Below are 26,394 nucleotides of genomic sequence, written 5' to 3'. Positions count from 1 at the left end.
ATATTAGAGGAAGTTGCAGTAAGAAGACATCATTTTGAAGAATGACTTACGTTGAAAATATTGATGTCCAAACAAAATTAGGTCTCGCAGTGCAAATTCATTTCTCAAATGTCTTTAATAACGTTAAAATTCACTTTTTTTATTTATCAAAAGCAGGAAATTTTTACTGCAATTTTCAGTGCGAAGTGCACAATCAATTAAAAAGTAAATGACACTACTTAAATCAATGCGTCATAGAAAATAATAAGTTCCAAAATATTGAGTTTTGGCAGTGCATATGTGTCATATTTATTTCTTCACTGTTCTTCCTAAGGTTAACATCTCATTGCCTATATAAACTGTATTAAATTCTGTCGCATATAAGCAATGTTTATCAGTTAAAATGTACTTCTGAACAATTAAAAAATGTGGCATATCATTAAAATAAAGAGCTTCCATTATTTTTGGATTGTTTGACGAATATTTTGTGTTTACAAAATATTTTCGTTAATATTAGATTGGTTAGACCAATCTGAAGACTTTTTGTTGTTTTTTATAATCTAATGTTCATGAGTTGTACCATTCAAATAATAGACACGTTTTCTGACATTTTTTAGTATAATGTAATTGTTAAAAAATACAGTTTTTTTAAGGAAAAAATAATAATCTTAAAATTCTAAACAAAACAAACATTTTTAAAAGTTTTTTATTTTAAAATCTTTTAAAAATGTCCGTTTTTCCATTTTTTAAAATTTAATTTTGTTCACCAAGGGGGTGGATCCCTGAGCGACATAAAGACTATATCTAAATCTGCCCTTATTGCCAATACGTGTGAGCAATTTTAAATGATTATATAACTATATAGTGCACCATCTAGTTATATAATTAGGTAACAAAATAATTTAGGTGCACCATAGACTAGTGCATATAAATAATCAAGCTAATATTTTGATGTCTGCATTATCAGTCGAAAAACAGCCTTATTGTATGAATATAACTCATATTATTCGTTGAATGTTTTTTTTTAAAAATTATTAAAGTGATTTAGGATCTACTTACCACATTCTGAATCAGTGTGAACTCTAAAAAATCCTTGGCCACATTCCCCTGTAAAATAAAAGAGAAGATTCCACTTTATAATATTTGAAGGCATCTTTATTTTGAGAATGATACATTACCTGCCAACTTGTACAGTCCAACTTTTCCTCAATGGCAGCAGCACTTGCTTTAAAGTATAAATATTGACTTTTAAAATTTAAAAATAAATTGTTTTACCTATGAACTGTCAGTGGGCGCTGTAGATTATTGCAACAACTACAGATTATTTTTCATCGAATTGGGAATAATTTTTAAAACATCTCTAAACTATTTCTAGTAAAAATCGACCTTTTCCAAAAAGACTGAAAAGGAAGTGGTTGTCCAAAACTACGATCAATTTTAGATGAGCTTATATCTAAAGTAATTATAAATTTACTGATTCTCCTCCATTTGCTTGTTTCTTTTCTTAATTTATTATTATTGAAGAACCAAAAATGTGATAAACTGTTTCTATCTAGTAATGAATAATATTTTCATTTTAAATAATAATGATAAATTTTGAAATGAATTTGTGCAAGCATAAAAAAAAAAATTTCTAAAAATAATTAAATCACGTTTTTTATTTATCATTTATCATTTCTAAAAATATTTATCATTTCTAAAAATAATTAAATCACAAGCAAACACGTTTTTTTTTTTTCTAAATTTTTATTTTTTTTTTTGTTAACGGATTATCTTAGTTGAGGTTAGCGTCGTTTGCAGCTATAAGTTGCCAAATCTTGCAGCTCTTCTGCATTGGTTCCGCTTTTGCTCCGAGATGGCGGATAAGTCGGCCACTCCAATTGGGTATAATATGAAAAAAGCACAACTACTTCCACTTACTAGGAATAACATTTACCTTTTAGTTTAATTAATAAACTGAGTTTTAAATATGCTTACTAAATTCATAAACTTCAGTAAAACAACAATATAAATTATTTCCAAAGGAACTAGACTAATACAATTCCAACCTGGCGAGTAGCGACTTATAACAAGACACTTCGTTTGATGCTTTTACTTGTTGCTAGAAATCAAGTTCGCAGAAAATGCTGTTTACTAGTTAAATTTAGTAGGAATAACACGATCTGTGACGTAGGCTATAGTATACCCAATTCAGTGACTCTAGATTTCTCTACGATGACGTCACTTGCAGGTATCCAGTTGCGACACATTGGTTGAGCTGTCTGTATGCTAATAAGTCAATATTACTTGTTATATTTGAACAAAGCCAATTTAAAAAATTTTAATAATAACATGATTTATCATGTTTAAAAATTAACGTCTTTCAATTTAGTTATAACATAATTATAACTTAATTATAAGAGAATTGAAAACCTAAACTAGAAATTTTCATGAGTAAAGATGTTCTTAATAAACACCTATGCATCCTTTCTTCTCTGTTATAATAATAAAATCAATGAAAATACTAAAATAATAAATGAAACACGAAGCGAATATTGTTTCATTTAAATATAATTATTGATTGTGGTTAAGGTATAGAATCGGAGGATCCTTGGCTTGGTGACAATTTTCCATATATGGGGTTTTGCTGAAACCCCGTATCTGAAGGTTACCGAAATATTCTTTGCTTGCAATGACATCACCTGGAATACTTCTTAATGTCGAGATTATATGATATGTAACGATAAGTTATCTAGATAGAACTAAGGCTCCTATACCAGGCTTCTATACTCTAGAACTAGGCTACTATAATCTAATTCAGGGGCGCTAGATAGAACCATCTGGATCACTAGAGATAAGATTTTACTACAGATGAACGTGCTTGTATAGGCGGTTACAATAAAGTTCAGTCTTGGTTCGGAATTAAAAAAATATTTTACAGGTATTTTACGTTAGAATTAATTTTTATGCTGATCACAACCAAATAATTCTTCTTTCATGAAGATCTTCATATGAAGATTCACATTTAGATCCATGTTCATATTTTCTTTCCTAACAAATTTCGAAGGGAAAATTTCTGGCTACAGTTTCGGACTACTTAAGAAGATTCGGCAGCTTCTGAAGATGCATGACTATTTTCTGCTCTCTAATCGCTCTTTATATATTATATTTTTATTAATCCTTGTCAATTTTTGGAAGTTAAAAATTGTACACGTTTGGGTTATATTAAGGGTGGATTAAACAAAAACTTTATAATCAAAATCTAAAGAATCCTTATTGAACTAAGGTGGGATTAAAATGTGCGGTGCTAATTTTAATGACTAAGAAGAATGCCGCTTAAATAAAAATGCCTTTGGGTTTCTCAGGCAATCAAACTGGTTTGGAATCTAGCTTTGTTTTGTAATGATTCAATAAATTTTAATAATGTTTCTGTTTGTTTCTCACTTGAACAGTAAGCGACCCTAAAAGTTCAGATAGGAATTCTAAGATATTTAGTTAGAATTAAATTAGACGTGCCTTTAGTAAAAAATAAGCTTGTTTAAATTTGCAAAAAGATTCATAACGGCTGCAAATATTATGAAATTTTTTTTTTTAAAAAAGTGATAACAAAAACGCTATAGAAATCTAACGAATCTGTACAAATAATATTTTTTACTATGAATCAGATTTATCTAAAATAGCATAAAACATACATTTACCTTGAAGTTGACATCCTATTAGACCCAACCTCATGCTAACTCTACCTCTCCATGTCATTGGGTGGACTCTTACATAGCGAGCTGTAAATGGTAGGTTGAAGTAATGCCGACGTTCCGTATTCTTATCCATGTTTCCACCGAATTCCTGGTTTAAAAACCCATAAAAATGTAACGCTTACAATAAGTTATAAAGATAGCTTATATGTAAGTTAAAAATATACACTTTAAATATAATTATGTACTGTAAGTTATTTATATGCAAACACCCTATTTTGTGGAGTAAAAATTAAAAGACCGGGGCATCTTCATTTTGTTGAGCAACTACCGAGTGTGCCAAAAATTATCAATGATTTGAAAAAACATTTAAAACAAAAGGTAAAAAGATTTTTAAAAAAATGTACGGTTTTCAGAGTCTTTCTTTGGAAACCTACACCGAAGAGCCATCACATTATGACCACCCTGCTAATAACATGTAGGACCACCTTTAGCCCTCAAAACTGCTAGCACTCGCCGTGACATTGATGACACAAGGTGCTGATCGGTAGTCTGGGGTATCTGGTACCAAGCGCTTTCCAATTGGTCCTGCAATTCCCTCACATTGCGAGGGGGTAGTGTGGCAGCACGAATTTGATTTTCCAAGTAGGACCACAAATGCTTTATGGGATTAAGGTTAGGTGAATTTGGGGGCCAAGACATGATTTGAAAGTCACTGGAATGTTCCTCGATGATTCGACCCTTATGACATGGTGCATTATCCTGTTGGTAAACACCATTCCCCCCAGGAAAAACTGTTGCCATGAATGGGTGAACCTGGTCTGCAACTATGTTATGTTCATGTAACTTACAGACGTCAGGGATTGTTCTATGAGGATTATGGGTCCTAATGTGCCCAATGAAAACATTGTTCCTGGGCGAGAAATCATGAAAATCTGGGAGAGCCCATTGTTATAGATGGAGGGTGGTCATAATGTAATGGCTCTTCGGTATATTTTCAATTAACTAAAGTTTCGAAATGCCTACAAAGTTCGCCAAAAGATTTCGTTGCTGAGAGAAACTGTAAAATAACGTTTTCAAAACATTCCACTATCTGCAGCAGCTTCAATTAAAATGATTTGACATGCAGCCAAAAACATTCATTGATATTTTTTCAGTCCGTAGTTGATAATTTTTGTAACTTCTTTTGAAATTCCGAGAGGAGGGCAGCAAGCTGTATATTTCTAATCATATTTCATTCCTCTTTAATTGGTTATTTAAGTTGTCGATTACATTTCGGACAGTCTGTTTCAGTCAAGAAATAACAATATAAAACGGTAAAATGAATATTGGTTCAGAGGGAGAAGGACTAAATATTAACTAAAAATAAGAACTAAATACTAAACGTACTCAACGTACTATAGTAAAATTATGTTCAATGGTACTTAGAATACACGACTTACCATATTTTCCCCATCGTCATTATTATTAAAGAATTAGAAAAAAAAGGTTACGAATGTAACAGGTACGAAATTGGAAAAAGACACATTTTAAACATAAAGAAAAAAGTTTTTTTCCAAATGAATAAAATCGTATAGTTCCATATACATGATATAATTACATAACATAATTATAATGTTGTTGTTGACGTATGCCTGTTTAGGCAGAGGGGGGGGGCGATTGTTCTTGTTTTTCAGTTGCGCCATCTATGGCCAAGAATTTGACTTCTGCAACACCATACGTCACACCCATTTATAGGGCGAACCTATTCATTCATCCACAGATCGTAATTTTGACCTGAATCAGAGAACGATCGATCTCCAATTCAGTACCCCCAGAGGTTTTGATTTGTTATGGGAACATAGGGACTTTTGCTACTCTACAGATTTAACGTGCATCAGTCTCTTTACTACTTCGGCCGTTGGGGTTCGAACCCACGAACTCTCGGACATGGGCCCAGCACCCTACCGACCAGGCTATCCCGGCTCACATAATTATGATATAATTACTATATAATTATAATTAATTAATCATTAATATAATTAATCATTAATATAATTAGCCATTAATATAATTAATCATGAATAATTATATCATAATTAATTATAATATAATTAATGTTACTGAATTATTCAATAACATGTTATTTTTTTAGCAATTCCAAAAATACATCGATTTTGTTACGTAGCGTTATCTCAAATATTTTGTTTTTCGATGACAAAACTAATGTTAGATTGATCCATTAGAGTAGAGTTTGAATATTTTACTTACTTTGGGACTAACGAGGTTATCGTCTTTGTAGTATTGCCAGTGGCTCGTAGTATTGGAGTATGAGAGGGCAAACGAAGTGACCCACTGTTTCCTTCTGCTGTCTCCTCTTCCCTTAGTAACTACTCCAGTCACTCTTGTTGGTGGACCTAAGTCTATCTGAAGCCACTGTCGTACTGTGTGCACAATAATAAATTAAGTACATTATTGAACTAAATTATGCCATTTTGTAAGAAGACGTTGAAAAATAAAATCTGTTTTTAGATACTCTTTTGACTGGTCATCAGAACAGTCAAAAAGTAGATTCGAAAATGTTATGAAAAATAGTAGCTAATTTTCTCTTAAATACAGATGCAAATTATTTCTAAAAACCATAGCGAACTGTTTCTAAAAACAATTGCAATTTTTTTCTTCATAAAAACAGATGCAAAGTATTTCTATAATCAGTGACAAACTGCTTAAAAAAAAACAATTGGAAATTATTTATAAAAACATAAAAATTGTTTTAAAATATCAGATTGCTTTTGAAAATAGATATACATATATGCCCTAAATGATTAAAGAATGATTTGGGAATTATATGTTTCACGTTGAACTATTTTTTTCCTACTTGGTCACATATCTTATTTATTTACTATTATTATATTTCTTTATTTTTGAATAAATAAATGGTGATAGATAATTTCAGAAGCCACTGAAAACTTACATGTGCTACAAAATAAAATGGAATTTCTCTTTTTTCAAAATGTTTCCGAAGGACACGAAATTTATATGAAACACCAAAAACCTTTTAAAGTTCTGCTTTTATTTGGTTATTATGAAGGCCTACATATGACATAGCGATAGGCAAAGTTTGATGAAAGTTTGTTGATGATATCATCATGTATATTAAAAAAGAGTGTAACGAAATTTTAAATGATGCATTTTTTTCAGAAATTTATTCAAACAATTAAATTCATAGTTTGTTAATGCTTTTAATTTAAGATAAGACGAAACTTACTGTCACTGTGCTTAGCACACCAGCCGCCAAAGCTAAATATGTGAGCATCTTCTGGCGTGCAGGTGCCCTGCTTGCTCCAGGGTCTGGATGATGAGGCCGTCAGTTGAGCTTGAGGTGGAACACTAATAATGGAGTTGCAATCTAAATGTATACACAAAAAATTACTACGATTATAAAAATAATAGTTGCTCTTTGGGATGTTACTCAAGTTATTGTTAATAAGTTCATTAAATCTAGATATTAAAGCTATACACAAGCGATTTTACTGTAAAACGTTACAGCGTTCTCGTTTAAGATTGTTGGGTGTGGCCAATTCATGTATGAGTGGCCGCTCAGTTCTACCCGACTATTCCTATTTTATGCAAGCGTGATAAAAACGGTTGTGATTGTTTATCGGAACGGCAACTTCACCTATGGCTCAAGACACTTTTTTTAAAGCTGGAAAGAGGACAACAAAGTAGACCATGCTCGAAATTTGTGCAACTACTGACGGAAACGAAAAGCGACGCGTATGACTAAACTTTTAAAAACAACTGTAATTGATTACAACTGTATTAATTACAACTGTAATTGATTACAGATAATTACTGCTATGTAATCAATTACTTGTAATCACGATTACATGTAATCATGATTACAAGTAATCATAATTTTTGATTACATCAGAGTAGAGCAAAATGCAATCGATAACATTTTTCACTTACAGTAATCAATTACTTGTAATCATGATTACAAATTTTGATTACAACTGTAATCATGATTAGAAATTTTGATTACAACTGTAATCATGATTACAATACTCAATTACAGTAATCAATTACTTGTAATCATGATTACAAACATTCATAATTTTGATTACAACTGTAATCGTGATTACATAACTAATTATTATAATCAATTACTTGTAATCCTGATTACAAGTAGTTGTAATCAATATTGTAATCATGATTACAGCTGTAATAAAAATTTTTGAAAGTTGTAATCACGATTACAAGTAATTGATTACTGTTATTGTTTGTTGTAATCACGATAACAGTTGTAATCAAAATTAAGTTATCTCGTAGTCATGATTACAAGCAATTGATTACTGTAATCAAAAATGTAATTGATTACATTTTTGTCCAACTCAGAGTAGTGGTATCTCATACTTATACCTGAGTGTATAATTTTTTTTTCTTAAGAACTGATTATTGATGCAACTTTACTAACAGTTAACCACATTAAATTTTTTTTTGCATACACAGATGATTTCCTACGCTAAAATATGAAAAAATGAGATCGTTGGAAATAAAAAGTACCTTGGCATCCTAGTAGTTCTATTCTCATGCTTGGATGTTCATGCCATTGGAGGACATGCAATCTTAAGAAACGGGCCGTCACATTCTGCTCCAAATAGCTAGTGTGAGTAGAGTGCGAATCGATATTACCTTTAAATGTCTAAAAAACAAAGTCATTGTTTTATTTTTGTTCAATTATAATTTTAATAATGAAATTTCCTTAAATGCATTGTTAATTGCTATACGGATTAGATTTTAGGCAAAATTGAAACAGGAAAGAAAACTTTATAAATTAAAATTAGAAAATGAAATAGGCTTTGGAGTAAAAAACATAGCTTTATTTCTTTTCTTGCTCTATGTTTTTCTTCTATGGCATATATACAATCATTTTCAGTAAAATAAGACAATCAATTACAGACCTGCCAACTTTTCCGGTTTCAGTCGAAATTTTTTCTCAAACATTTAAAATAATGACACATTTTATAATTTTTCATTACAATTAAATAGTTTTTTTACATTTTTTCCCATAACGTTTCAATTAAATTATTGGAGATTTCAAACACATTTGGTTATTTATTTGTTATTTCATTACCAACATTTTTATTATTGTAGATAACTTTTTCCTGATTTGAATATCGGAAATCGGTTAATAACAAACTAAGAATTGCAAAATGATTTTCACGAAATCACTCAATTCCAAAATTTTATTCTTTAGAAACAATACTTTAGTTCGCTAAAAAGAAAATAATCCATTTCTGTGGTGTTTGATTTTTAACAGCATACCAAAATAGAGATTGCCAGTTTTCAGAATTATGTTAGTAAAGGCTGCTAGGAAAAGTAATTCAAGCAAAACATTTAACTCTTCTGAAAAAGTTGAACTTGATTTTACTGGTTTAGATAATCCAGTATTCAAATAACTTGTTATAAAAATTCTGTTATTAAGTGATATGCTTTTATCTCAGACAAAACTTTATTAATTTGGATTTTTTAAAGTTTTGATTCGGCAATCGTCATTTGTCAGAGTTAGAGAAATTTTTCTCTCATAAGTGTTTTTTTTTTCCTCTTCCTTTTTTCCCCCCGTGAATCAATTATCTAAAAACATCACCAATCAAAACCTTGGCGAGTATATCATCTGAAAAAACGGAATAAAATTTTGTTAAAAGTTATTAGGTATATGTTCAAGTGAAGTAAAATTGAAGTGAAAGTGAAGTAAAATTGAAGTGAAAGTGAAGTAAATCAAAGTGAAGTGAAAAAAAGTAATGAAGTGAAGCAAGTATCCGGTTTACATGGTTATATTTACTCCAACTAAAGTTAAAAATTTTCAAATTACAACATCTTTTTTATTTATTTATTTATTATTATTCTTTTTATCAAAGTATGATCTGCACAGTAAAACATATTTCACATAGTGTTTGAATTATTCTTTCAGTATGAAAAAAGGGGAACAAATACCGTTTTCTCAAAGAATATGCTCTCCATTTAACCATAAGTTATTTTATAAGCACTTTGTTCTGCACATTAAAGGCGACATAATGAAACACCCTGCATTAAAATAAACAAACAAATAAAATGGCTACTTTGAAATAGGAAGACTTTGAATGTATTTATGCCATGTTACTGTACCTTTCTGTTACTGTAGACGTCAGTACAGTATTTCCAATGATAAGCATCTAAGCTGTAAGATAGCAAGTACGAAGTGACCCACTGATGACCATCACCACGCCCTTGTGTCATCATCCCTGTTATCTGTGGGTAAGAAATAATGTAATAATGATCTTAGCATTTCATGATTCTTATATAAATTTTTTTTCCTTCTACCAACTGTGAAAATATTTTTAAATTTCAAAAACATTAAAAGAATAGTAATTTTAAGAAACTATTGAAATTTTTATATTTTATATATTAATATTGTACAGTATGCGTTAGTATTTATTTTGAATAACGAATGTTCATGTGAGCATGACTCTTCTCACATATTTTAAATTTCGACTGATGCCCATTTCTGAAGTTTAATTAATTATTTTTCTTTTGTACATTTGTTTACATTCTTAACTGACCATAAAACATGGAATAATTTGAAGAATTATCGAAAAATTACAAGGGTGGTGGGATAATCAGAAATCATAATTTTACGTAGTTTTTTTTTTCTTTTCTGAAAGTGAATAAAATTATTTTTAAGCATTTACATTTGGTTCGAACATATTTTAGACATAGTTACATATTTACAAAATATTTTTTTAATACTTAGTTCCATGTGTTGCGGGTAGGACAAAACCGTAGAATTGCCCAAAAAAGGAAAGACAGGAAATGCTGAAATAAGGTGATATGAAGTTACTTTTTGATTTTTTCTACAATATCTTTTTTAATAAAAATTGTTCTACCCACTTGTTAGCATTTAACAGACAAATATGTAACATACAAGCTTATCCAAGATTAAGTAAATTGGCATATACTTTGGAGCGTAACATAAGCACAACCAACGTAACATAAAGTTGAGATAGAATTTAAAAATACAGGTTCTTTACTTTCCATACATTTTCTCTTATTCAGTAACAACAAAATCTGAGTTAATAATTATTGGCAATGTGGCACATAGCATCCAAAATGTGGTAATATGAACTTTTTCGAGAAATTTTATGGCACAACTGGAGAACAGGATGTATTCGGCTCTACAGAATTTTGCCATTTCATTCTTTTGCAGAACAAAATATACTAGCATTTGAATGCTTTTATTTTTAAGACATTTTCGAAACACCACAAAATATTCTACTGCTTCGCAAAGTAACGAAAAATAGCAACACAAAAATATTATTTTGGACTGAATCTACCTCGTTCATTAATTATATCACGCTAATACTATGATGTATAATGCATCATATAAACATTGTCCATTAACCAGAGTTGCCATATGAGATAGCGATATAAACTATCCAGAGTTGCCAAATGAGTGGTCAATGTCAATTAACCAGAGTTGCCAAATGGGATGCCAATGCCAGACTTTCCAGAGGAGATTTCAATGGGATAAGAACCTGAATGCCAGCCTACCACTAGCAAATAAGCCAGCATCTTTTTCAGATTTTATTGGAAACAGTTCAGGCTTGATAGTGCTTATGGTTGTACAGAACATTAATTTTGATACTCGTGTAAATGATTGAAATGCAGGGAGGGATAAAGGATACAACCTATGCATCAACCTCGATACAAAAAACAAATATCTGAGGTCCCCCCCTCGTTGTTTTGCCCTTAAAGAATAGTACTTCTATTAATAAATAATAATCCTACTATGGCAGATACTCCAAGATCCACTTGAATCCATTCCATGGCCGCTTTTCTTCCGGCACACCAAGCTCTTCCGGGTGGCTGATATATCCTGGCATATCGCATGTGACATCCGGGATCTTTCCGGTGATCAGCCATTGAGCTGACGCTTATTTGCCAATCCTGAACTGCACCTGTCATCAATCCCAAGGGAGTGCTACAGCCTGAAAAAAAAATGGAAATTGTGGTTATTAAATAAATTTATCTTTGTAATATAAGCTCACTGCCTGAAAAAAATTAGTCACCTTTATTTCCAGAGTAAGGAGGTTTCGTTAAATTGATATGCAGCATACGTTTTGAACTCCTATTAGTTAATTTTTCTCAAAAATTATTAAGTATGTAGCGATGAAAAATTGATCAGAAAAAACATAATTTTGAAACTTGAAACAAAGTGCTGTTGTTGTTGTTGTCGTGTCTATGCTAGTGCAAAGATTAGAGTCCTCCAAAAGTCTTGATAACAAGGTTTGCAAGTTCTGGAGCCCGATGGCCATGGAGAATTTCGATGGGAGGTGCTCCAAGTTTAAAGAGGGAGCCGATAATGGCCTGGCAGTCAAAAACATGGTCTGGAGTTAGTGCTCCGGCTTGCAAATGCAAGCTGCTACGGTTAGTAAGCGAAGACATATCTAAACTCGAGACATTGTGACGGGAACTACAGATAAAGAATCTTTAAATTTGCACGGAATTGACACAATTTCAACCATGGTAACTAATTTTAAAGGTAAAATTATTAATGAATGACCTAACAAGCGATTAATGAAGGGGATAGGACAATTAAAATTATAATAATAATTAAACCTAAAAATTAAAATTATTAATGAATGACCTAACAAGCGATTAATGATACTTGCTACTTGAAGTAAACGATCTGAAATAAATTAATTAAGCCTATAATTAATATTATAATAATAATTAAACCTAAAAATTAAAATTATTAATGAATGACCTAACAAGCGATTATTGATACTTGCAATTTCCTACTTGAAGTAAACGATCTGAAATAAATTAATTAAGCCTACAATTAATATTATAATAATAATTAAATCTAAAAATTAAAATTATTAATGAATGACCTAACAAGCCATTAATGAAGGGGATAGGATACTTGCAATTTCCTACTTGAAGTAAACAATCTGAGATAAATTAATTAAACTAGTTTCAAAATTAAACTAGCCTTATTTTAGAGACAATGTCGTCTTCTTAACCTTGCAATGCTATATGCTCGTTGTGAATATTTTTTTTATGAGAATGTTACACAGAAAAAATGTGCACTTGTTTATTTTGCATAGTACATATTACGGCCATATTACATTTTTTAAACATTTATGTTTTGAAACAGCAGGGCACGAGATCTTAGAAATAAGAATCATTTCTCAGATCCTTTGGCCATTTTTCTATGCAATGGGACAAAGACTATACTTATATCAAAAACCAGCAAATTTAAAAAAAATTTTTTTTTTGTTGCTTTATTTTAACATTTTGATATTACTCCTGTTCTTAAAACAGCAATAACAGAGACGTGCAATGATATTCTAATATTTAACGGCAGTAGGGGAGAGTCGGGTACCCCCGCCCACTGTCAATTTCATATGTATAGAATACTTTTTCAAGTCAATGGGCCATCGGACATTAATTGTTATATTAAAAAAATATTATTTTCAAAGTTTCAAGCATTTATGCAGCTGTTAACATGGTAAACAATAGTTTTGAAAATATGTTGAATACAGTAGTCATGAAATTAAGAAAAATTGGTTGATTGTTTCGATTAAACTTCATTTTAATACTAAAAAAATAATTTTTTCTACACAGCATTAAAGTATGTAGTCTTAAGCTTAATTTGCACAAAGAAAGAAGTCTATGTGTGAAAAATTGTTCGAGTAATTACGAATTTACAAAAAAATTGGATTTCGGGTAGCCCCGCTCACATGAATGTCGGGTATCACCGCCCAATTTTATTTCGTCGGTAAATGTACGATTGCAAAGATTATTATTTTATTGTTTCAAATTTGAATGTTATATGCATTTTTAACAACAAATATTGCTGTTATTAAATGATTGCTATTTAATGATAGAATTCACTAAAAGTACAAAATATGTAATAAATAAAATAATTTTGTGATAAAAATGATAAATGAGGTTTATCTATTGTCAATACATTGGTCATTTTCATTTACACCTGAAAAAACAGTCAAAAAACATAATTTTTGTAACTGGGCGGGGCTACCCGACACATTTTGAAAAGACCTGAAAAACATGTTTTTTTAAATTCCTATTTTTTTAAGTTAAACTATTCTTTTTGCATTATTTAATTAGATGATAAAACAATAGAAACATATAAAAATATTGATTATTACTCAATATTATACGGAAATATAAACAATAATCCTTAAGCGGGCGGGGCTACTCGACTCTCCCTTATATATTTTATAGCAGTTTCAATTCTTTTACTTCACCAAGTTTTATTTTAATTCTCCAGTATTGTTTTAAATCTGAATGAAATAATAGTTTCCCACCTAAAGTTACGAACCGTAGCAATTAGTTGAAAATCAATAGTTTTTATTACTTCAATGTTTGTACCAGTTCGAAAAAACAATCTTTTATTGTAATAGGACGACAAAATGAATATTACGAATTCTTTTTACCCTTTTCGATTTATTGCCTCGTAAAAAAGGGAAAACCGAAACAGCAGTCAGTTATTTAATTATTCTACAGAGAGCTATTAGAAGTAAAGGAACAAGCAAAGTCCATTTCACGGTCTTGTCCAATTTGTGAATCGTCTGCTGCAGCCATTTTCTGGAGGGAGATTCGAATGGAACATTTTCCGTGGAAGGTTATGTGCTGGAAAACTTGATTAGAGGCCCAGCAGAGATTATTCGAATCTTTCTCGTCTAAAATAGGGTGTGACCGATTTTCTGCCGTCCTTCATGGCAGTGATATATTATAAATATGTCAAAATTCACGAGGGTGCGCTAGATTCGAAGACTTACAATCTTGATAAGGTTGGTTTGCGATATATTCACGATTGTATAGAACTAATTTCAGGCGATGTTAATAAAAATAAGACATACCTTTTGCTCAAAAACGAGATAAAGTATGATATATAATACAGCATTTATTTTCCGATTTTATTGATTTTTTGAAATGTTCTTTAATAAACAAACAACTATGTTCTTCAATATTTTTTAAAATCTTTTTTATCTTGTCAAAAATAACTTTAATAAGTACTTTGTGTTTTTATACAGTTTTTGACACAAGGGATTTGATGCAATGATATTTTGATACTAATAAATTTAATACGATAAATAGGGGGAAAAGTTACTTAATACTATAATTAATACTATACGTATATTTAATAAGATAAATTTGTTCTAACTTATCATAATCAACAATTAAATCAATTTAAGATTTTTATTATATCTCTTAAAGTACATTTATAATTGGTTATACCTAAAAATACCTTACAGTCGTTTTTTATGCCTTAAAAGAGTACAACACTCTTTTTAATAACGTCATTTCTTAATGCATTTAAATTATATTTTTAAATGATAATTTTTAATGTTTTCTTAATGTTTTTTTTAAAAATATTTTAATGTTTTTATAATATTATACTGTTTTCAATGTAAAAACTATAAGAAACTTAGCATAAATATTTTCTATTTGAAATATACATAGTGTTTTGTAATCAACACCATTAATATAGATTTTGAAAATCCCTTGAAAATAAACTTAAACAGCAAATCAAGACAAGTTTCTCAAATTAATGTTTGTGTGAGGTTTCGTTGTCAACTTAACACAATAGTTATACTAATGGGCTATCGGCGACGGTTTGGGATTCTATCTCCTTGATAACCTAAAGAAAAAACTGCACACTAAATTACCACAATTTAGATCAGAGAATATATAGTGGTATTAATTACGAGGCCTCCGCCCCGCACTCTCCAACCGCGTTTAAGTGATAAATAAATACAAAACCACGTGATCAAAATCTGACCAATCATTATAAGCTGGAAGTCGTTTCCAATAATAAATTTCTCCCTCCTTTTAATAGCTTCCTTTCGTAAACAAAGTGATTTTGATTTTTTTGACACATAATTTTAACCCCCTTGATAATGATTCGCTAAATTTTGTTAACATTGCCTCTTTTTATTTCTCCTCTTCCAATGTAAGATCTGTAAATTATGTGACAAAATTAAAATTATTACCGCCAAGTGGTCCTTTAAAAAAAAATCAAAATTCGAAACGATTAGAAAAACTGTTGATATTAATTTTCTTTTGAAGCGTTTCTCAAAATTTAGAACCTGTTCGTTTATTTCGCTTTATGCCTGTAATCTGCAGATTCTTTTCATGAAAATAATAGACTCTTAGAAAGGGAGGTGATTAACACTGTATAAACAATCTTAATTAACTACATTTGTCAATCAAGATGTCGATATGTTGGAGATTTGAGCGGCGACTCACATTTTTGCTAGCTTTATACAAGTTGATATGGAAGCAGTTTAGTGCTACATCTGATGCATGTAGTACAGTGAAACCTCTTGGGAACGTCCAACTCTGTTCCACAGGAGGTTAAAGGAGATTGGTCGTTTTTAGGGGTTACTTCCATTTACTTCAAATCGTTATCGAAGGTACATGATTTTTCGCGAGTGATTTTAGTTTTACTCACTGTCATTTTCTTAGTGCGGAAAAGCCAGTTGTGTTGGGGTCATGAAAAGGGATCAATGAATAAATTTAGCGTCAGTAAAAATGAACCCTACTGATGTGTAAAAAAAAATTACCAATTATGAATGACAGAACTATTTAAAATGAATAAACAATTATGTTTTTTTTGTGTAAGTTTGCATTTAATTTTATATTGTAAAAATTAGTTTTCCTTAAAAAGGAGGTTTGTTTGTTTGAGATGCTTAGTTTTTTTTTTAAAAAAACTTTTTTTTCTCTAATTTAACTTTTAATTCTAAAAGTAAATCACTGATAGCAACGTCTTTAGCGCTCTTTGACTGTAACATGAAGTCGTCAATCTCTTTCAGCTATCATCAGAAAGAACTATCACAAATATTTTAAATGCGCTTGAATCTACATATATTTTTGGTTCTCAAATTTTGTAAAAATTACGAATTATTTTTAAAAAATTATTTGTAACTTGTAAAAATGTGTGAAATTACTTTTTGTACTGACTGTACTGAAAAACACTAAAAAATCATGCACAAAACTGAAAGACAAATACCGACACAAATAATAAAACTAAAATAGTTCCTATGTTTTTTTTGTTACTTTTTCCTGTGGTTTTACTATATTAAATTAAGCAAAACAGGTATTTAGTAGTTCATCCCATCAAAATAAAGATTAAATGATTTTGGCATCATCTGGCATGATGCTGTTGCTCAAGGAAACTCAGAATATTTAAAATTTGTCACAATCAAGCAACTCTTTTCGGTATTTATATCGTCGAGTGGCCCTAAGAATCCTATTTCCACAGTACCTATCATAAAAATGATAGATATCGAAAAATTTCGAAGAAAATTCCGGACCTCCTACAAAAGTTACGCAATCGCTGTGAGTAAAAACGAATGTTTCTTATTATTAATAAAATTGAATATTAGTAATAAAATTGAATCGAATGCTTTTTTTCCATTTTTTTAATGCGAAATTAATACGTTACGGGAATTTCGAATCACGTAATTAAGCGATTATCTTTTATTATATTTTATGGATCTTCTTTTTTTGCGCCGATTTCATCGTAAATCCAGTGGGGTCTTTCAGCTTTCGATTGTTATATATTTTAACATGGTTTTCTGAAGTCCTTATATTTTTTACAGAATATAAGTGAATTTCCATTTGTGCATTTGGATAACTTTTTGATGCACACGTTTGATTTGCGTCGATTTGCACGTGAATTAATTTTGGTTTTTAAACCATATTTTCGGCGGTTATACGAGGGTTGCTATTTATATTTCTGGCCTTGGCAACAGTAAGTGTTGCTAGGCGACCGCAGACGATTTTAATCGAAAGTTTGATATTTTTAAACATAAATTCAGCAGACGATTTACCATTATAGCTTCATTTGTGTTGTTCACAGTAAATTGAAAAGTTCTTCTCTTTCAAAAAATGGAATTGAATCGTGAACATTTTCGTGCCATTATTTTTCATAACTTTTGACGTGGATTGTCGAGACAAGAGTGCTTCGATGACCTTATTTCTTTCTTCAGCGATAAAGCGCCATCCTACAGCACTGTAAAAAATTGGTATAACGAATTTAATCGTGGTCGATGTTCGATCCAGGTCGAATCCCGTGCAGGTCATCCAAAATTCGTTGTTGTGCCAGAAAAGATCGATGCTGTGCGTGAACTGATAAAGCAAGATCGTCATGTGACATACCGTGAGATAGAGGCGTCTTTGGACATTAGTATGACTAGCATCAATAAAATATTGCATGAACATTTGAGCGTAAAAAAAATTTGTTCGCGTTGGATCCCGCATAATCTGACAAACGCTCAAAAAAAGGCTCGTGTCGATTGGTGCAAGGAAATGTTGGAAAAATACGTTCAAGGTACATCAAAGGCTGTGTATAACATCTACACAGGTGACGAATCATGGATCTATGCATATGAGCCGGAAACAAAACAGCAATCAACTGTATGGGTCTTCCAAGACGAGGCAAAACCAACAAAAGTTGTTCGAGGAAGAAGCACATCGAAACAAATGATTGCCTGTTTCTTCGGCATTAACGGTCATGTGGCAACAGTGGCGTTAGAGCAACGCAGGACGGTCAATTCTGAATGGTACACGACCATTTGTTTGCCAGAAGTCATCGGAGAAATTCGAAAAAAGCAGAAGAACAGGCGAATCATTCTTCATCATGACAATGCGAGCTCTCACACATCGACTCAAACAAAGGCATTTCTGACGGAGCGAAAGATCGAACTGATGGGTCATCCGCCGTACAGCCCTGATTTGGCACCCAATGACTTCTTCTTATTCCCACACATCAAAAATAAATTACGTGGACAACGATTTTCGACCCCCGAAGAAGCGGTTGATGCATTCAAAACGCATGTTTTGGAGTTACCTCAATCGGACTGGAAAAAGTGCTTTGAAAATTGGTTCAAACGCATGCAAAAGTGTATTGATCATCATGGAGAATATTTTGAAAAACAATAAAACCAATTTCGATCCTACATATTTGTTTTTTCATTATTAGGCCAGAAATATAAATAGCAACCTTCGTACCCACTGTTTTTCTACATAATTTTTTAAAATTCTGATATTTTCAATGCGAAACTTCTACGACTCAGGAATCTCATATCGGAGGCATGAGAAATGATCAATCGAATTACGATTGGTTTGAAAATGAAACCACGAAAATGGAACCACGCTGGTTCCATTTTCCACCGATTTCATCGTAAATCCACGTGGTTTTTAAACATTATTCCACAGTTATGATTATAAATTGCTGCATTATTTTTTTTAAATTCCTATTTTTTTAAGACTTTTTTCTCTTCTTTCTCCAATGCCCATCTGCGTTAACATCCGTCAATTCAGGCATTTACAGGGCGATTTTGTTGGCCTCTCTTTCAGGGGCACCGTATTAGTCGCTCCCACAGTGAGGACAGATAGTACAGAGAAGGAAAAAACATTCGAACCCAGAACCTTTCTGATGCAAGGACTGCTCCCTACACAGGCTGGTCGGATTTTTTTAAACACTGTATTATTACAAAACTGGGAAAATTAAAAGAATGCGTGACAGTGGGAAGATAAAGAAAAAAAAAAGAAGAAAAAACTGGTGAAAAACAGAAAAAAAAATCGTTGGAGAAATATATCGTATTTTCAAACCAATTTTTTTTTACATACATATTAAAATATATTTTTAAAAAATTCAGATTTTAGTCTGAAAATATAGTCACTACTAAACGACTGGGTGAATATAATTTACGAGTCCCGTGTATAGATAATGCTTCAAAGTTACGAATAACACAATTTTTATAAATAAACTATTATAAAAAAATAGACTTCCAAAATATATTACTTTTACTTGTCGGTATGTGTTTAGGACTGAATAATAATTTGCATTAACTTATAGAAAAAATAAGGATTTTTGATCAAACGAAACATAAAACGAATTTTTTTGATAATCTTAGAGCCTTCAGTTGGAAAATGATTCAGTTCTAGATTTCCCAGTACGCAAAAATATAAACAAAAAACTTCGTTTCAATTTCATTTCTAGACGAAGAAATGGAAATTAAATTAAGTTCACTATTTTTTTCAACTTTTCTCTTGTGTTTACTGGCAATATTCTGTCTGTCCTTGACGCAGAATGCTTTTTTGAATCCATTATAACTCCAAAACCATAACTCCATTATAACTCCTAGGGTTCTGAAATTTGGGTATCGACTACGAGGACCAATTTTAACTCCCAATCCGAAATATCGTTTAAAAATTTTAATTCTTTCATTTGGGAGAAAGGTTTGAAAAATCATTTTTTAGCATTAATTCAACATTTTGCATAGTTAAAAATAAAATTCTAAATGATTCTGTTTAAGAACTTATCATATATATGTTCTTTAATGTTTAATTATTTTTTACAAGTTCAAGATCAACGTGAATGGCACTTGGATCGGTGCTACGTCACTGAGTTAGCATTCCTAAAGTTATCCAAAATTACGCGTCTATTTTATTTATAGTCGTGCTTTTAAAACATGTTTCAGAGAAAAATAAAGTACACTTTTTTTCAAAGACATAATGAGTTCAAGACTTTCAATGACTTAGTGAAATTAGACAAAAAAGTAAGAAATAAAATAATTTAAATAATTAAAAGAAGAAAAAAAAAACAAATTTTCTGTGGGTCTGCATGACAAAGTAATAAATGAAATATTGCGTGTAACGTATAAAAATCGAGTTTATACGGTCTCGGCTATAATTTTCCAAGGTATTATGTTTATTTTAAGTTTATTTAAAATGTGTTTCAAAAATTTCTCATCAAATTTTTAAAGAAAGCAGATAAAAAGTCTATGGTTTTTGAATAATAATAATAACACCAAATAAACCGTAGATTTTTTGTTTTTTTCATGATGACCCTTAGAAAAAGGGTTATCTTAATTTTTTAAATTATTGCTATTATTCAGTTGCAAATTTAGGTACCGATTGGACTATTGTGGACAAATTTTAGGAAGTTAGAGACTCGTTTTCAAAAGTTTTGTCTATTCCAAGTGGATTTTAGATCACAAGTAGATAAGTAGATCAATTGGATGTCTGCAAGCGACGTCACGCGTAAGACAGCCAATCAGATTGGACACAGGCGCGTGATGCCGCTTACGGGTATTCAATTAAAGCTCATCCGAAAATTGATTCAGTGTGTTAATAAACCCAAGCCTTAAAGTTGTAACGTTAAATCACCATGCACAGCCGCGTGATTAGATACAACCATGTGATTAGTTAAAATTACCCAATTTTGAGTCGTGGTGGCTCAGAAGATAAAGCGTTTGCCTTCCAATGAGGTGAACCGGGTTCGAATCCCAGCCATGACATGTCGATACGAATTCAGCACCCTGCTCACACCGACCACAATGCTGACATAAAATATCCACGGTAGTAGACGAATCATGACTTGGAGTCCCCTTGCCGTCTAGATAACCATGGGAGGGTTTCGCTGTTTTCCTCTCCATGTAACGCAAATCTGGGTTAGTTCCATCAAAAAGTCCTCTATGAAGGCAAATTTCTCCCAATAGTTGATCCAGGAGTTCCCTTGTCTTTTGGATTGGGTTCAGAACTACAAGGCTACGGAGTTGAACATTGGTAGTCGTAAATCCAAAATTTGGTCAGCTGTTCAACGACGGTTATAAAATCAAATCAAATTACCCACTCTTAGCAGAAATAGCACGTAAAAAAATGTGAAATCACTAAACAATTTTTTATAGCAAATAATGTAGTTTTTAATATAGAGTTTAAATTTAAAGACAATAGTGGAAGATTGTTGGAGTTGGAGTTATAAATTCGATCAATTTGAAAAGTGTAGCTTCGGGAAATGAAGTTTTCTGGAATAGTGAAAAGTTGCGCAATAATTCAACATTCGAGTTCTTAGATAATTTTTAGGTCATAAAACTTTGAGTAGACCACTTTAAACTATTAATTTACCTTTCAAGTAACAATATTTTCAATGATCAAACCCTTTAAAGAATGAATTTTAGCCTTTTTTTTAAAAAATTCTTTTTGCAATGCTTAAAAAAATTTTTAAATTTTCAACAAAACATTTAAAAAAAAATTATAAATAAATAAAATATTTCTCATAAATGCTATATTATATTCAGCCTATAAAGTATATGGGCTTTTGACTTAGATGACATACTCAAAAAATAAGTGTGAATTATGGATCTTGTTTTGAAGACCAGTTAATCAAAGAAACATGCATAGAAAAGTAGATAATTTTAGTTTCTGGAATAGTTAACAAAATATCTTTAATGCTATTTATAAGCCATCTTCGTTGTACTTCACTGTCTGGGAAGTTGGTTTGAGCACATGGTTAAATTATCGAATAGATTTTAATCTGCTCTCAAAACCTATATGTCATTTCAAAACTTAACGATATCTCTACATTTTTCTCTCTAAATTCATCACATCTTCAAATTCAAGTGAAATCAATATTTTAGAAAACTAAGTATCCTGAATTTTGCAGACATAAATTTATATAGAAAGAAAAATACTTAGAACAATTTGATTTTTAGGTTTTTTTGTGAAAAAGCGAGCGAAAAATGGCAGAAAAAGAAAAGAAAAGTTCTAAAATAATGTAATGTAAAATTAAAACCTAAAACTGTAAAAACTTTTAACAATTTTTTTGTAGCAACAATTAAATCAAATAAATGAATGCCACCTGTTCCTTAATTTGACAATAAGTATCATGGCAAAACTTTAAATTAACCCAAGAAGTAATTTCCTTATTCAAGAGGGTAAACTATTTCACGGACATGGCCCATTCATGAAGTAGAAAGCATAACACATAATAACAGAAGCTATTATGCGATTAATAACGACAGCATTCTTTGGCGGAAAGATTAATTTCCTAAGAGAAAAACCTTCTGCAAAAACGTGATAGCGAAAAGCAGATTAGATCTTCAGGAAGAAGAAATAGCTTTCTTCTGGGTGGGAGAACAACCAGAAAGAAATGGTATGAAGTACTATCTGAATAACTCTAATACCAGCGTATCCCAATGAGTTTACGGTGCTGTGAAATTATTATATACGAAAGCTGATTTACAGATTATACGAAAAGATCATATAATATTCATACATTGTCATGTATTCATGGAATACATGGCAATATGTGATGGACCATTTACTTGAAAATGGTAACTTTCGTAATGACGTCAGAGAATTATTCTTAAGGCTTACGGGAAGGTACCCGCTTCTTTCTCCGAAGTCGGACACATTTTTTTTCAACTGATAGTATTTTTTATATTCAGAAATCATATATAAAGTTAATTTTGTCTATGTCAAGGAATTTACAAAGTTATAAATCTTCAAAAACTAAAATTTTTTGCCTCAAATACGCCAGCAATTTCTTTTCTTCCCGCAGAAATAGAGCGATATGTTGGCTGTGAGCGTTTCAAAAGGTTAAAACTAAAATATTAAATTCAAAAAAATTAGAATAAAACTCTATTTCAAGAATAAAACTCTATTATTAAAACTTTATTATTCTTTGAAATTTTTTATAATAAATTCCAAAGTTTCTGCCTTTTGCAAACATATTTTTCAGGATAAAAATTTATTTGCCGCAAGCTGTTGTGTTTTATTGCTTGCTATTAAAACTGCATCAAAACTGTGCAGTTTTAATAAAGATACCGTGGAAAGAGTTTTTTTTCTTTTTCGGGATCTCTAATGGATTAGTATCAGAGAAAATCTCGGGATTGCGATAAAATTTGACTATCTGGAATACGCTCTGAGCAACAACATCATGCCAAATGAGACTGAATACAGTTTATCTTCATTTTGATGGGCTGAATTACTACCACGTTTTATATCACCTAATAACACTAAGTCACCGGTAAGAACAATAACTAAAAAAAACTAATAATAGTTGATTAAAAAAAATTGAAATTATTCTAGCTTTATTAATTGTTTTGTTTGTTCATTCAGTTTTATTGTAGCGTTGTTCGGTACTGATTGCTTATTTATATTTTTCACCGGGTAAGGAGAACGGAGTATTCAGCTATAGTTATTTATATTTAAAGCTCAGATAGCTTTGACATCATATCAATATTAGTCAGTTTTAAAAACGAAATCAAATGGGTGCTCATTGAAGAGGGACGAAAAAAAATTATTTTTTTCTTTCGAAACGCCGTGCCTATTGCCTATTGTAATAAGAATAATATTAGACATAAGAAATTTGAAGATTTAGGTCTTATAGAGGAGTGGAGCAAACTTCCTGTAACGTTTATAAATTTTTTTTAAGGATTTATGATGGTCAGGGACTAATATAGATGATGGTGAATGCAAGTAAGCGATCATTTTATGACAGAGGAGGTTTGATAGTTTGGAAAAAGTCTTCGTAGTATGGGTTCTCGTTAGAGAGAGACAAAAAAAAAAAATAATTTAAAAATTTTTATAAGAAATTTTAAAGACAGATAATATCTTCCTTTTGCGTATTGTATTTAAAATTAATGAAATCTTGAAAAAAATCACGCCTTTTTAAATTTTCCATTTTTTCTTAAAGTTGATTAAAACTTTCAAAACAAACATGCTTTACGCTTGTTTTATGGTTCGAATATCCTAAATAAATTAATTTCTGATCACAATGTAATTTTTTGAGTTTACGCAACGTTTCAGAAAAAAAAGTAGAAGTTTACCAAGGTTTCATAATTTTCACTTTTTACCTTTTCTTTTTATATATTTGACCAGAGAGACCCAGAATTCATCCTGTAAAGAAGTTGCACGTCGAGTTTTCACCTACAAGTTATCAACCTAACATCCAATTTTTTTTAGTGTTATTTGGAGTATATTTCGAACTATTTACAAAGATTTTCAATCAAGTAGGATGCATTGGTTTACTGTATTGTTAAGGTTGCTTTTAACATCTATTGCTCATTTAAATTATGATTTTTTTGTAAAATTAGATCTAACTGATCTAGGCTTAAGATTTGCTCGAATATATCCATTTCTAGCTTTATGCTAGCTTTATTCGAAGCCTGTGTTACAAATTCGACACACCTTGCTACAGCCTGGAATTGATAGGGAAACTTAGGTATTTCTCGATCGTGGAAGAGGATATATACCACTGAAGAATTCCAATTAATAATTTGAAAAAAATCCGAAGTTGGAAATATTATCTTTGGTATTACAAAATTTATAACTTCTAACAGTTTTTTTTCTTTGAGACGGTTTGTTCTGCTTTTAAGATTCTTATATGCATCTTAAGGACTCGGTTGGCACCAGTTATTCAACTTGAATTGGACAAAAGGACAGGGCTCTGTTTTGCCAAGTCCTTTGGGCAATGCAAAAAGGTGTTTGTATTTAAAATGTTTAACAGATATTGTTGGCCTGCTCGAATTTGTGAAACGAAGATTAATTTCGTACTGCAGAGAATAAACTTCAAAGTTTCGGAATGCTGTGTTAATTTGAATTCTTGCGTGGTATATCTTCCAATTTTACCATCTTCTATTGAACATGATATTAAATCACTCATCAATGCTGATACTAAGGCAATTACAGAAGTACCCAAGTTTCCCTGTAACTCCCAAGATGTGGAACCGTATGTCACATTCGTGAGAGGATTCGAATACAGTCGGTAGATATGAAACTAGCGATGGAACTACCTTCACTTGGTAAATATTGAAAAATCGTCAAAAATTAGGAAATTACGCAAAATAGGTAAAATTAGTTTCAAAAATTGGTTGCGCGAACTTAAAAAAATTTTTTTTTGATCAGAATTTAATTTATTTATTGTTAGGTTATTTAAATCATCAAACAAGTATTAGGTTATGCAAACCAAACTTGTTATTTTTTTTTTAAAAAAAAAGTCTGGATTTTTTTCAAGTTTTCCTTAATTTTAATCACGCGTGAACGGAAGATATTAATAGATTATAAACAGTTTTTGTTTGCATTACAATAAGCAACTTTTCTACACTAAAGTAAACTGAAACTAAAAAAAAAAAATTCGGTAAACTCTAGGGAACATCCTTCTATGTTTTTCAGAAAAATACTTTGCCTGGTTTGAGGCGAAGGTTTAAAGTCATGGATACTCAGTCTTTGCTCTTTAAAAGTGATCTAGATTTCATTTAAATGGATAATAACGAGGAGCTACATACAGTTCATCTCATTGACGATTTTTTGAAAAGAATATTCAGTAGATGGATTAACTTGTCAAGTCCTCAGACTTCAGCCCTATACACAGTTTGCTTAAGGGGCTCTGAGGAGGGCAACCGGAAACCACATTACCTCTCCAAAAATCATCAGGAGCCAGAAATAGCGCTGCGACAGGAACAATTGTAACAAGAACTTCTTAACTAACTTATTTCCAATATAAAATCACATTGCAAGATCCGTATGTAACGTAAGAGAGGATAGTACCACCTATCAACCCATATTTTTGTTCGATTCTATGATCACTGTTTCATATCTAAAGGCACAGATGAGAGTAACACAAGATCATGAGCACTTATTACAAACATTGGATGGTTATTTTATTGTATTAAGTCATTCAAAATTTTATTAAAATCTGTCTAGTAATTCAAGAGATAATCAACCAAGTCTGTTCCAAGTTCCAAGTAATAGTTCCAGACATTGTGTGTTGGAGCCCAATGTAGTGCAAACAATATTTGCTTGTGATTCAAATGAGTAATTGCACGGGTGCCCTGCTTATCTTCTTTATACAACATGCTACTCTTCCCAGTTTGGTGGCAAATGGTGGGCAAATTGTAAACCT

At 31.1% G+C, this 26,394-nt stretch overlaps 1 protein-coding gene across 7 annotated transcripts in view; it reads right to left on the bottom strand.

Annotated features, from left to right (window-relative positions):
* Window positions 1-26,394, bottom strand: part of LOC107448783 (lactadherin) — a 45,972-nt gene that overhangs the window by 6,118 nt on the left and 13,460 nt on the right. For 4 of the 7 annotated variants that reach the window (XM_016064114.3, XM_071183396.1, XM_071183395.1 and 1 more), the window contains exons 3-9: window positions 11,457-11,656; window positions 9,798-9,920; window positions 8,196-8,334; window positions 6,898-7,038; window positions 5,901-6,073; window positions 3,657-3,801; window positions 1,039-1,086 (exon numbers count right to left, since the gene is read on the bottom strand). In XM_016064114.3, coding sequence (XP_015919600.1) covers window positions 1,039-1,086; window positions 3,657-3,801; window positions 5,901-6,073; window positions 6,898-7,038; window positions 8,196-8,334; window positions 9,798-9,920; window positions 11,457-11,656 — 969 coding nt within the window. Of the gene's footprint in view, window positions 1-1,038; window positions 1,087-3,650; window positions 3,802-5,900; window positions 6,074-6,897; window positions 7,039-8,195; window positions 8,335-9,797; window positions 9,921-11,456; window positions 11,657-26,394 lie in introns of all 7 variants that reach the window. The other 3 variants (XM_016064112.3, XM_016064115.3, XM_016064113.3) reach the window with 1 other exon arrangement.

Source organism: Parasteatoda tepidariorum, chromosome 7, assembly GCF_043381705.1.
Source record: "Parasteatoda tepidariorum isolate YZ-2023 chromosome 7, CAS_Ptep_4.0, whole genome shotgun sequence".
Classification (NCBI taxonomy): Eukaryota; Metazoa; Arthropoda; class Arachnida; order Araneae; family Theridiidae; genus Parasteatoda; species Parasteatoda tepidariorum.
The sequence above is the reverse complement of the archived record's forward strand: the minus strand, read 5'-3'. Positions and strand labels throughout refer to the sequence as shown.